General features: G+C 41.9%; 1 protein-coding gene across 3 annotated transcripts in view; it reads right to left on the bottom strand.

Moving 5' to 3' along the window:
- The window catches only part of SCN8A (sodium voltage-gated channel alpha subunit 8), a 164172-nt gene that overhangs the window by 53637 nt on the left and 96748 nt on the right, over positions 1 to 13787 (bottom strand). For all 3 annotated transcript variants that reach the window (XM_075121579.1, XM_048831660.2, XM_048831668.2), the window contains 4 exons: positions 5907 to 6128; positions 2971 to 3034; positions 1440 to 1581; positions 462 to 668 (listed from right to left, as the gene is read on the bottom strand). In XM_075121579.1, coding sequence (XP_074977680.1) covers positions 462 to 668; positions 1440 to 1581; positions 2971 to 3034; positions 5907 to 6128 — 635 coding nt within the window. The remainder of the gene's footprint in view (positions 1 to 461; positions 669 to 1439; positions 1582 to 2970; positions 3035 to 5906; positions 6129 to 13787) is intronic.

Below are 13787 nucleotides of genomic sequence, written 5' to 3'. Positions count from 1 at the left end.
TGAGTAGAAATAATACTTATCTGCCTTACATGGGTGTGGCAAGGCTCAGCTAGAACCGAGAGCTGTTCTGACATTCTCTGGTGATAGATGCTTTAACCAGTACAATGCAAATAATAGAACGAATCTGTGGCTTTCTAAGAACTTTGCAGTTACCATTGTGCTATACACCTGGACTGTCACAGAGGTAGCAGAGACAGAACCCAGGTCGTCTTGCTACAAAAACGCAGGCCACTGCCACTTTAGCTAAAGGAGAAACTCCGTAAAAAATGTTAGCAATATGTTGGGCATAGGAACACAGGGTGAGCAATTCTAATTCCATCCAACAGAGCGCAGTGAGGCCCAGACACACCACTCAGTTCATTACTGTATTTTCATAATTTTATATGACTCTGTTTTGTAATTAATGGTTCAGAAAAAAAATTATAACAACCTAAAAAAAAAGTATTAATCAAAACTGTAACCTGCGCATCTTCCTGCTGCCTTTTCAGCTGTTCCAACATGGCCTTGAATTCTGCTTCCTTTTGCTCCGCTTCCTCCAGCGTGGCCTGGTTCTGCTCCTCATAAGCCATGGCTACCACAGCCAAGATCAGATTGACCAGATAGAATGAACCCACAAAGATAACCAGGACAAAGAATATCATGTACGTTTTTCCTGCTGCTCGCAAGGTCTGAAAAAGAGACAGCAATTTCCCTATCACTTTGATTCAGAAGAGACTGTCTACAATATGGATCTGAGCAGCCAATCACAGTTCTCCTGATGGATGATTCTAAAGAAAAATACATCGGTACCATACATACGAAGTGTTATCTAATTTTTTAGCAGAATCCATTCTAAAGAATTAGGATACACAGCACACCCAACAACCTTGGGCCCAAGCAGTGAAATGACTCTTCTCCTTCCTTTAAGGACAAGCCTGATGCTATGTCAGGCAGGAGTAAAGGTTGTAAATCTGACCAAAAGATGGAAGTTTTCAGGGATTCAGAAATACAGTATGAAACTCAATGCCAAGCACAGAGATTCTTTTGAAACAATGCTGGTTCAGCATGATGCCAACCTGCTAGAGAAGTCTGAATTGTTCTTAGACAACATGGATGGACACACTTTACCCTTCATAGCACCTGGATGCCCTGTGTTATACTACAAGAGTATCAGCAAAGCTCAGGTACGCACTTATGCACAACATACAGCATGACAATTTTGCAGCATTCACCACAGAATCTTAGTTAGAAGACTTAGCAAAACAGAACAGCCTCCAGGCTGAAAACAGTCAAGAATGCCACATGCGCTCTCCCTGGTGCCATTCTTCCCCTCCTTAAAAATACAACTCCTCCTAAGTCACACAACCATACACTTGTGGGTGGCTCCCTCAGACCCTTAAAAAACTCCCCATCCTCCCACAAATGTGTATGAAATTACAGGCAACAAAACATTTACTTACTAACTGATACAAGTTTTCCCAAAAATCCTGAGTCATAAGGCGAAATAAGGCTAGGAAAGCCCAGCTGAAAGTGTCAAAGCTTGTGTAGCCATAGTTTGGATTCCTTCCTGCTTTCATGCATGTGTAACCCTCTGGACATTGGCTGCAGAAAAGAGGAAAGCAGTTTCAGGGTATCAATATTGTAAGAGCCATAAGGACAGATGAACAGGAGGCTTGTTGCCAAAGGCTGTGATGACTTTCACAGCAGCAAGGTGCAACATTTCATATGTGCTTTATTTTCATGGGGACAAAGTGGTTGGCAAAAAAACAGGGCAGTTGACAACCATGGAGACAGAAGCCCTTATCCACAGAATGCAGCAGTACAAGGTTATTCATATTGCCTGACCAAACCTGAGCTGGACAGGCTAGCTACAGGGGTAAGAGCCTACTACAATCTTCATACCCACTGGTGACCTGAACAAAAGCCCCCTTGAGCCAATTGGAGTTTTTCCATGTTCTTCAGTGGGCTTTGGATCAGCGCTCAATCCTTGGCCTTGCTGCAGGCCAGCCAGTGCCAACTGTGGTGATGGTAGGTGATGTGACATGGACCTACCATTGGGATCTAGATTAAGAACCACCAACTTACTTAATATTGACCAACGAATGGCCATCACAAGGTAAGAACAGTTACTACTGACCAAGGCTGGATTGGAACCAGCAATCTAAAAGTGAAAAGCTCTAGATCATTCCCAGCCATCCTGAGCCTTTCAGGCCTCCTGAATAATCTAAATGACTTGAGGTTGAAATTCAAGGACCCCATAGATTCATTTTCTTGTTCTCTTGCTTTTATACCAATCAAGTTTTCTGTTGTGACCCAAATTAACCAGCAACTGTAAGTTTTTGACTAAAAAGAATTAATTTACTAATGCTAATGGAAATGCATGCTGTAAATACAGATAATGGTCTTACATAGATTTTAAATAAGGTAATTAAATACGAACGCTAAAGTTTAGGGACAGGGTTTTCAAAGAGCTATGGGCAGCTGGGCACCCAGGACTGGATTTCAAGTGTCCAAGGGCCAGATTTTTAGAAGTAGTTAGGCGCCCAAAGCCCTAAATGATTTAGGACAATTCTCATTGAGAAGCAATGAGAACAGTGCTTCTAACTTCCCAAATCTCCTTTGAAAATCCCATCCTAGTACAGCTACGATCCATTTGCTAGTGAACTGGGAGAATGTAGCCTGCAACATTCCATACACATCAGTTGCTTAATTTTAAGTGGTGCAAAATGAACCACAAATAATGAATTTGTCTTTTTAAAACAGAAGTTATATTTTTGTTTACATATGACACCGCAGTCCAGCAAGCCTACACGAATACCCTGTGTCAGGCATGATACATGCAGAGTAGAGAGACAGTTACTAATGGGGTGCATTCAATGAAAGGAGAACAGGCTACATGGAATCACCTTTAAGCCTGTGCCACCACTAAGCTCGATGAAAGCCATTGGAGAAGAAAGACATTCTTTACTTTTAATAAAGTCCAACACTTACCCTGCATCTGAGCTGTTACCACAGAGCAAAGGATCAAGGGCCCCAGGGATTACGTAAAAGTTTGCTGAAAAAAAATGTTAAAACACATATGTATGCACACTGCACACTTAATGGACTCAGCATATTACAAAACTACAGAAGCCTTAACAGAGCAGTCATCTAGGTTCTTCCTGGAAGTTAATACAGCCGTTTGAGCGCAAATACAAATGAATCGCTGGCACACTGGAGCAAGTTAATTCAAGAGTGGGGAAGCAAGGGAGAAGCTGCGATGAGCTGGACCCTGATTCTCCACTACCTTGCGCTTTGTGTTGTCACTTACACCTGTGTAAGCCCTACTAGCCTGTTTACCTGCTTTGCACAAGTACAAAAGGAGATACAAGGCACCCAGTCACTTCAAGTGGAAATATGGTGAGTGAGAACCAAGCGAAAACCAAATAACGGAGCTCAGGAGCCAGGTCGATGCTTTCATCTGCAGAGCCGATAGCATTCACAGACATTTCCTCACTGTTCCCACTCACCATGTTTACACCTTGTTTTTATTCGGGGACAAGTTTTTGCTCTTGTTAATGTTTGGGGAATAGGCTGCTCTTTGAGCTAGTACCTGTATCTACACGGCATTTGGGCACAGACACAAGTATTTAGGGTTCATTATCCCCATTTGTATAAAAGTCAACCAGTCAGGATGAAGAACTAATATCAGGTAATAAAGGTTGCCTGTTGCACACCATGAATAGAGAAAAGGAAAGGAGTACTTGTGGCACCTTCGAGACTAAACAGTTTATTTGCGCATAAACTTTCGTGAGCTACAGCTCACTTCATCGGATGCATCCAATAAAGTGAGCTGTAGCTCACGAAAGCTTATGCGCAAATAAATTGGTTAGTCTCTAAGGTGCCACAAGTACTCTTTTTCTTTTTGCGAATACAGACTAACACGGCTGCTACTCTGAAACCTGTCATGAATAGAGAATAATCAAATAGCTCATAGGTTGCAATTAATTTGCATGAACTGTTAGAGTGATTGAAAATAAATAAGTAGGAAAGGAAAGGACAACAGGCTTAGTTTTACAACTAAACTATTAGTTACAAATGGTTCAACATGCTCCGTAGGTCTCTTTGCACATATCTTTTCCAAATGCTTGGTCTTTTTCTAAATCAATGCTGACTGACACACAAAGATAAGGCTTTAAGAGACAGGAGGCCAGGATGCAAGAATGGCAGTTGGAAGAGGATGCTGGACATAGATATAATGGGAAAGAGGGGGTCAGGTCAAGGCTTAATAGAAAGAAAGCATGTACAGCTCAGTGGAGGATTGAGAGAAGCTTATTGTGCCCCACGCCCTGATGCTGGGAGCCTCCCTGCTATAGAACTAGGATTTAAGAATCAAATACATGAGCCACTTTCTCAATCCCTAAAGCCCTCTCTGCAGAGTTGTATGCAATCTTGGCTGACCACTCATGAATAACACTTGATAAGACACAGCCAGAGAGAAGGAATCCCTGAAGCAAGGAAGTAGCTTTCAAAAACTCTACATTTAAAACTAAACAGACTGGGCTCTAAAAAGCTTTGTTTGTGAGCTTGGAGGCACAGAACTCACTGTAGGTTGGACAAACAAGTTGCAAACCTGGGCCAAGTATCAAGTGAGCCTTGAACCATGGGCCACAGTGTAGGGTTTGTCCTTGAAACCAGGTGATGTAGTGATAATTGGGGCCTAGTAGGCCTACTCCATTTGTGAGCCCAACTGTGGGAAAGGAGATAAAAGTTTATAAGGTGTGACAATCTGTAACAATAAATATAGATGGGGAAAAGTGCAAAAGGTAGAGACAGGCTGAATTAGTCTAAACAAAAAGGCCAACTGATATAATTCAAGGACTGTGTTAAGATCATGCCGATAAACAAGAAAAGTGAGGGACTGGAAATCAACGAACCAAAGGTGGATTGTCAGAAATTAGACCTAATCTGTAGACAAAATAATGAGAGGATAGGTTATTCTGCTCATCATTCCCTTTTTGGGTCCTTTTGGGGGGCAAGGAGGCAAAAGTGAACACAATTGCTGACTAAAAGAAGTGAGCTTCACTATCATGGCTGCACCCGCAACATTTCCTGGGACCCCTGGCTTTACTGGGACACCATTTGGTCTTTGTCATCCTGATCCTCAAATTTTGAAATTTACTGAAATTTAATGATGTGTTTGCCATGGTACTAAGCAGGTTGAGGTCTCTGTATACCAGTAAAACTGCTTAACATTGGACAGTGGCAGGGTCATTTAACACTTTTAAATCTTTGGAACCATTTATTCCATTGAAATTAATACAACGGTGAAACTTGGTGATTTAAACTAATTTTTTCTCTGGAGTTTTTGGTTCCACTTTTGCTGGAAAAGAACCAGCACTATGGAACACTAACACAACCATCCTCTGATGTAATTAAAACATGGTTGGTGCTTCAAGCACACTCCAGGGTCAAGGATGACACACTCTTCAGTACCACCTACACTCAAGGCAGAATTGTGTTTTAGCTACTTTGTGGAGGTGGACAGGACCACCATTTTGTGGGGTTCGAATCGCAAAGCAAAAGTCACATTGATCTAAACAAAATAACGTAGGTTGAGCACAGATCTACAGAGCTTTGCACAGGCCTCTCCAGATCTGCAACGTTATAACAAGGACTGGCCAGTCCAATGGACAGTGGTTATTTTAGGAACAGCACTCACCATGCTGAAATGGACAAAGCCATGATTTTCCAAAGTGAATCTGGATGCCCAATTTAAGACACCTTAAAGAGACCCAATTTCCAGAAAGTGTTGAGAAACCAGGGCCTTTAAGGTGCCTGAAGTTGGGCACCCAAAATCTCAAGTCATTTTGAAAATCTTGGCCAACAACATTTTGTCATGTAAAAAGGAAACAGACTTTAGGGAGCATTGCTGCAGAAATACCTACAGACATTGTTGGTGTATTCTTGCCAGTCAAACCCCCTGGTGCCATTCTCTAGTAAGCTCTTATTGAGGTTAATTGGCCATATTACACACTTGTTCCTCAAATTGCCCATAAACAGCTGCAGGCCGATTAAAGCAAAGACACTGAGGCAAAACACTGTCAAAATCATTACATCTGACAGTTTCTTCACAGACTGAATTAGGGCACCCACAATGGTCTTCAAGCCTGCAGAGAGAAAATAGGGCTAGAAATCACTTTCATATAATTATCACACAGACAATACATTGCACATTACATCTATAACACAGTGGCAAAAGGTCATTGCTTAAGGACAGCCAGGTCCATGTGAAATTGAAGATGCACTGGATCTATTCCGGTTTTCCCCTACTGTACATTGATTAAAGCAAAAAGTATAAGGGGGGGGTGGTGGAGGGAAGCTGAGCCAAATGAATCCTGGGTGTAACTCCACTGACTTCAGTGAAGGAAAAGGAATAAATCTGACCCAGTGTCTTAAAACAAATTAAAATACACCGGACCCTTGCTAGAACGCGCGTCTATCTAGCACAAATTTGCAAATAATGCGGTCACGGCCATGGATCCCAAATTTAATTACTTTAATTGTAGTTCATTCTAACGCAGTCCCTGCGTTAACGCGGTACCGGGCATGGATCCCAAATCCCGCGTTCTAGCAGGGGTCCAGTGTATTAAAAGGTCACCATTCAAAATCTTTGTTCTCTAGTGACAGCGCATATATAGGAGCCTCTGAGATGAATGTTAGGGCTTGTCTGCACACAGATGTTACACCCAGTTAAATCAGTGCAAAATCTAATTTAGTTAAACTGATGCAAACCCGTGTGTGGACAGTCTTATCTGGGTTTAAACCTTGTTCATATGGTGCAAGCTACACAGATATAAGCCAGGTTTAAAAGGATATCAGATTGTCCACATACACAGTCGCATTTGTTTAAACTGGTTTAAAACACACACCTTTAGTTAAACCTGTGTAAATTTCCATTTTAGACTGGCCTTTACTCTTTCAATCTGGCATAAGAGGATTCCACGAAAAGTGTTAGGATTTTCTCCAGTATAAACTGCCTCTTTGGGACTCTATAAACTTGGAGCCAAAGCTGCACAAGACAGTTAAGAACATAGTTAAGACCGACGCAAAGAATTCATTTAGTTTCTCTGCAATGGCCTTATCGTCGGATCCTTTAGCATCTCAATCGTCCAGTAGCTCCACTAGTTGTTTAGCAGCCTTCCTACTTCTGATGTACTGAAAATTTTTTTGCTATTACTTTAAGTCTTTGGCTAGTTGTTCTTCAAATTCAGTTGATGTATGTGGTTTAATACAAACGACAGTACGTGTCTTAGGCAAAAAATAAAAGGGATCTTCCAAGCTCAGTCTGATCTGCCCAGGTACCATCCTTCACTTCAGTGGACAATTTGCATGAGCAAGGAATGCAGAATAACACCTTCAATCAGACCTACGTGAAAGATATGCAGAACCCAGTCAGAAGTCAACAGGAATTTGGAGTGTAGAAGAAAAACAAGGGTAGACCCTTAAAAAACAAACAACTCTAACATCCAGCGGGATTGTTCTGCATTTATAGCATGAAGGGAGGAAAAGCAGACAAGAGCTTTGCTGCACGTGGATTTCAGACAGAATTTCTAAGGGTGGCCATAAGTGACTCTGGAAAATAATCCTGGGATGTTCCCTCCCATGGCAACTTCCAACTCAACCCTGCTCCATTTACAAAGGCCAAAATGGTTTTCCAACCACAAAACTGCCAGGCCCCACAAACTCAAGCACCGCTGCAGTAAATTAAAATAAAAGCCACCTTCATCCTGCTTACTGACTGACTAAGAAAGAGAAGCAACATTTTCACCACGACAAAACCAGTTAGATGAGCTCAAGGTAAAATCCCTCACCTCTCCCTGGAGCTCTAAGCCCCATGTCCACGAGACACAACAGAGACCATCAAATGTTTCTGCCAATATTAGATCTCAGTTTCAGCTAGAAATTCGTGCTTAGCCCTCCACCTCCTTATTCATATTATAAACAGTACTGATAACTTTTGAAAGCATCCATGAACGCGAAGTTACTCCCTTTGTCTGTTCTGTCTCACTTCTTCTGCTTTGGCAAATCAGACCCTTTCATGCCTTGCAAAATTCTACTCAGGCAGCAACTAATTTTTGGTCTTTGACAAACAAATAAAATGTTGTTAGTTTCTCCTCATCCTGTCGGAGCTGGGCAAGCAGGTTGTGCGTACAGGCTGGTCAGCTTTCCCATAAGAGTTCAGCACGGGTGCCCCTACATCCTTTCCAGAGCAAGTGGGAAAGATGTGTCACAAAATATTTGCCATACCAGATCATGTCACAGGTGGATTTAGTCTGGTGTCCCATCGCTAGCTCTGGCCTTGACTGCATGAAAAGTTATCTAGGCCCCTACTGCTATTGGACACTCCTGAGCCATCTCCAAACTTCATCCTCCAAAATATTTTTCCAGATAAGAAATGTAGTTTACCTTTCTTCACTCTGCCCAGGGAATTGGATCATATGCAACTTCTGAAAAGAAATCCCTACCTAACCTTTTAGAGATCTGATAAGAGAGACTCCTACGAGACTGGCATCCTTCCTTTTAACATATTTACTGAAGTGCTTTTTCCATCAGCCACAACGATAACTTATCCCTTTAATTCATACTCAGAAGGAGGCATTTAATGAGTCATTAAATGTTGTGCTTTATGAATCTCTTACTCCCTTAATCTACTGTTAGCTGTGAGCACTTTTGATACACTTTATTATTCCCAGACCATGTATGGATTTCCATCCCTTGCCTCCCAAAACCTCACCACATCCATCAGTGCTTCCATACAATTGTAATTGATATTAACTTCCCCCTCATCACTGCTTTAGCTACCTCCCAAGAGGGCTTTAGGTTTAAAAACTCCAGAAATGTTAGCCTTGTTAAGCCCAAGCAGTCATCCCAGGCTTAAGATGCTTCCTCAGACCACCACCAACCTTCTATAACAACCTCTTGGGCAATCAACCCCTCTTATGCTTGTCTATAGGCACTAGTTTTGAAGTAGAGAGAGAGTGTGCAACAGTTCCAGCAGTAAATATTTCAGCTAGGATTGGATCAGCCCAAAGCTCTGGCTCAGATCACCACACCAGCCTTCAATTGTCAGCTGTCAGACCCTCCTAGGTTACCAGCACCTTCATCCAAAGCCCACGGAAGTCAATTAAAAGATTCCCATTGATTCTAATGAACTTTGCATCAGGGTCCAGATCAGAAGTCTTTGCACCTAGTCACTGTTCTCTGCCTAGATATTACATGCAAGTATTTATATATTTCCATGCATTCTTTGTTTTGACAGAATTAGCTGGTTGCTTCCGATCCATCTTTATTGTATGATCTATGTGTTGCAGAATGCTCAGACCTAGAATACATGGCTAAATTGGTCTTTGGTGTGATGGTTCTTGAGACCACATTGTAAGTCTGGAGTAATTCATTTCCACAATGAGATCAGAAGGAGCTGAAGTTTGTCTGCATCTTCAACCAAGTGGTCAACACTGTAATTGGCAGAAGTGGCCAAGCATGAAGTTAAGGTCGCAGTCTCCCCTAAATGCCTGGTTTCAGATCCCACTCCTAGTATTATGACTGCTTTGACTGGGTGAAATCCTTATGGCCTGTGTAATGCATGAAGTCGGACTAGATCATCATAACGGTCCCTTCATGGCCTTAAAATCTGAATAAATGGCACTCATTTTTAGAGCCATACAATGCAGACTTCTGGACCTGCCCCAAAATCCAGCAATCAGCAAAAACTTGTGAAGCAAGATTAGACGTGGTGATTTTTATTTTTAAGTTTCTGAGCAAAGTGAAGCCAGCTTGTACTGCAACCTCATTGGAGCTCACAGGCGCAGGCCAGGCCAGTAATTGGATAGGAGAATTCTACAGAAAATCAGATTGCTATGGGAAGTGTTGATGATTTGGTGGGAGTTCCTCCCATCTGCATCACTACTTAACTGATGATCGGGGCTGGTGCTACTGAAGGTGCTGCCTTTTGGATGAAGTGTAAAATTGAGGCCTCCCGCCACTTTTGGTTGCTAAAGATCGCATGGCATTTTTATCCTCCAATGGCTGCTTGACAACCCTCTTCTGTGAAATAGGATTGGTGAGTTTCATTGGTGAGCATCACAACTGGTATCATAAAGAACATAAAACATCCTTGCTGGATGTCTCAGTAGGGAGCCCAAAGATTAAATGAGCTGTGAAGAATCGGTCCTCCAGGACATGGATTATGCACACTGGTCCAAAACCTCATGGGGAAACTAGCACTGATCATGCTGCTCCTGTTCTGTGGACACAGTGCTTCAGTTGCCAGGGCCAACTTTTTCTAGTCACCAGCTGGAAAGTCACATGAAAAATTTAAGCATTAAAACCTCTCAGTCCAGAAATGCTTGTTCATCAGGAAAAAGCCTCATACTGCAGCTTGCTCCCTCTAAGCAACGAGGATGTTTCCACTTCAACTTATAATCAACTTGCCTCAAATGTTTTCATACCATTAAACTGCAAGTGGGCTGGAGCTGAGTCATACGATCCTCTCCTTCCTCCAGGACTTTTTTAGACCACATAGATTTACATGGCCCTTCTGCAGATCTCAGTGTTAAATAATGCAACAAAGCTGAAAGATTTATCAAGTCATGTACATTTGTGTCCACATTCAGGGAGAGCACGATGCAGTTGCTTCTGTGCATGGTACATTCCAGGGCAGAAAACGCTCTAGGGGGAAAATTTTCCAGTGACAAAAATGTTTCTTTAGCAACCTACAGTTTGTGTCCATTTGTTTTCCAAATGTCTTCCTTTTGGATATGCTGTATGGACAATCTGCTCAATGGCCAGACTCTATGATGCAGTATTTTACTGTATCTCAGAATTATAGATAAGTTATTGTGTGCGTTACTAGGAGTGGCATCTAGAGGCCCCAGCTGAGAGTGGAGCCCCATTGGAGTAGGTGCTGTGTCTACGCAGAATAAGAGGCAACCCCTGTCCTGGAGAGTTAATCTAAATGGCCATCTAAATGGACAAGACAAATGAAGACTGAAGATGCTCATCTGGGAAATGAGGCACAAAGAGAGTAAACAGCTTGCCTAGGGTTACACAAGGAGTCTGTGGCAGAGTGGGGAACTGAATGCAGATCTCCTGAATCACAGCCCAGTGCCTTAATCGCAAGCTTGCCCTTCCTGATCAACTGGCTGGAATCAGTGAGAGCTCTCAGCCCCATCTAGCACCCCATATCTGGAACTTGCAACTACACTTGGAGCTACACTCCAGGTGCAACTATGTTTTTGTGACCAGTTCATTACACTCATTTGACTCAGTTGCAACAAGCATGGCTGAGCTGTGTCTACAGAGCAGCCCTTTTCAGCATTTTGTGCATCTCCACCATTCATGCCACCTGCTGTAACCATGGTTGCTGTCACAGCATACCGGAAAAATCTGAGCAGTTATCCCATGGTGTCTCAGTAGGTGACGCCCATAAAGCAACACCCGTAGCACATAGGGCAATCAATTCTAGAGTGTCTTGCATCACATAGAGCTGGAGCCAGAATGGCCAACCAGGATGAGAATCAGATGTTAAAAGGAGACTTTTTTACCTTTCATCAAACACAAACAAAAACAAAAATGAGATTTTATTTTTTTTTTTGGCCATAAAAATTTCTTAGCTGAAAACTGGAAAAGCTTTGTTTTTTCAGCAACCCCCTCAAAAAAAGTTGGATGAATTTTTTTTTTTAAATCATCAACATTTTTCATAGAGGGGACACGAAAAAAAACCACCAAAACATTTCCCTGACCAGTTGCACTGGCTACAAACATAGAAGTTTTGTACTGGGATGTTTTATGTTGCCCCAGAACTGAACCTGAATTTCTGTAGGTTTCTGAGATCTGGATTTATGTCCCAACCCTTCTACATTTTGGAATTAAAAAAAATAACCCAAAACATTAAGTTTACAAGAGAAAGTCATGTAAATTATGCATTTTCAAGAATTACCAGATCCACTGACATGTAACATCCTCTCAAAGCCTTTTTACTATTTCAGTTATATAAGTGCCAGCATGTGACATGACAATGGAGTCTTGACTTTCTAAAAAGTGAGTTCGCAAATAGGGAAACTGGGGAGGAAAACAAATGGTAAAAACATTGACCAAAACACAATTTATCACATGTCAAACAAAAATGTGAAGCAAGTTGAATTACATAAGCAGGAATCAAGAATAAGCTGGGATACTACATCATGCAATATAACTGCAAGGCTCAGCAGAGCAGATTTAGTTTCTGATTTTCACGCTTTGTGACATTCAAGAGGGCTTCTGCTTAGATTGATCCTTGCAATTATCAGATAAATTTTAAAGTTTAGCTCTACTTTGCACCTTTCCATGGTTCATGCCATGGCTTAGACCTTGAATGGACCATGCAACTAAAGAACAGTCTGACTCAGTGGCACTTCATCTGTAGAGAAATGCGAAAATGAAGGCATTTCATTATCAAGGCTGTGTTATTTAGTACACACCAGTTATCTATCTGAATTAAGCACTTTGAGTAACTAAACAAAAATCTAGGCTTGAATATAAATATCAGACGAAAAATGCAAAAGAGAGGAGCCAGTGATCTTTTGGGAACCTGTGCCTGATTCTCATGTATTCTAAGGCCTCTTTACACCGTTCCATCAGTATAAAAGCGTCTTACCCACTCGAAGCACCCCTTACATTGCCAGGCTGATGTAAAGGGGCCTTAGGGTAGCAGGCACATGAAACTGTAAAATAAAACAAATAAAGGAAGTTCCAGGTAGGAATAAAATGTTTTTTTTTTAAACTCAGAGCTTTTAATCAATGCCAAAGTTCTTGTCAATTTCCAAGTAGCTTTATTGCTATTCATTTTTCCAGACACAACTGGAAATGTTTACACCCTGTTCCCTTCAGCCCTCTAAGTTGTTGTTTGCTAATCTTCAGTGCCTCTAGGGTCCCATTCTCTATTGCTCTGACAGTGTGCAATCATTATCCCTGCTGTGCACTGGTGTAAAGAACAGCATGAGACACCATGGAAAATTAGGCTCTTAAAAACATTAATAATTGTATCACTGAAAGATTTGTTCACTTGGGGGCACGGAATATCATTCTGATTCCTCACTGTTACTTTGCTTTACCAATTCATAGCTAAAAGGAATATCCCGGTTCAGATATCAATGGGTTGCAATTGTCTTGGAAACTAAGTTTTCAGGGTGATGCGGGCTTAGTTTCCATTTGCGATGGACTCAACATGTGTTTCTTCACACAATTTGTCAAGTCAGATAATGTGACCCTGGCTCTATACAACAGGATGCAGAGCGAGTTCTGTGCTTAATTCACCAACTATTAAAAGTTGCCTGTAAGATGTTCAGCTGTCTGCCTTCCCCGCCTAAAGCAGAACCACTGATGAAACACACTATCGGTCTACTGATACTAAGGATATTTTCAAACTGGTTAGAATAGTATTGTAGATCTGGTTTTAGGTGACCTGACCCATTTTTACTGAGCTGCTTTCAGGACTACTCCATTTCATTAAAACAGGGACCTGCCTTCCTTAAGTCAGCTCTGCACTATGGCTCACACTGTTTTAAAATTGGTTTTTAAATTTCCCCAGCATAGACAGGCCCCAGGAGACAGCTTGCAGCACCACTACTTTCCTCTTTCAGAATTTGAGAGATGCAGTTTGCACTGCCATCTGTCCCTCCGTTTGTGTGCGCATATGCACCCGCATGTCAGTGAAAGGTGGCAGATTGACAGCCCTGCAGAAGAGTCCCTTCTCTAGTCGCAGGACAATATATGCACACCATGTAAGC

The sequence above is a fragment of the Caretta caretta genome, chromosome 20 (genome assembly GCF_965140235.1).
Source record: "Caretta caretta isolate rCarCar2 chromosome 20, rCarCar1.hap1, whole genome shotgun sequence".
NCBI lineage: Eukaryota > Metazoa > Chordata > Testudines > Cheloniidae > Caretta > Caretta caretta.
This window is presented reverse-complemented; position numbering and strand designations above follow the sequence as displayed.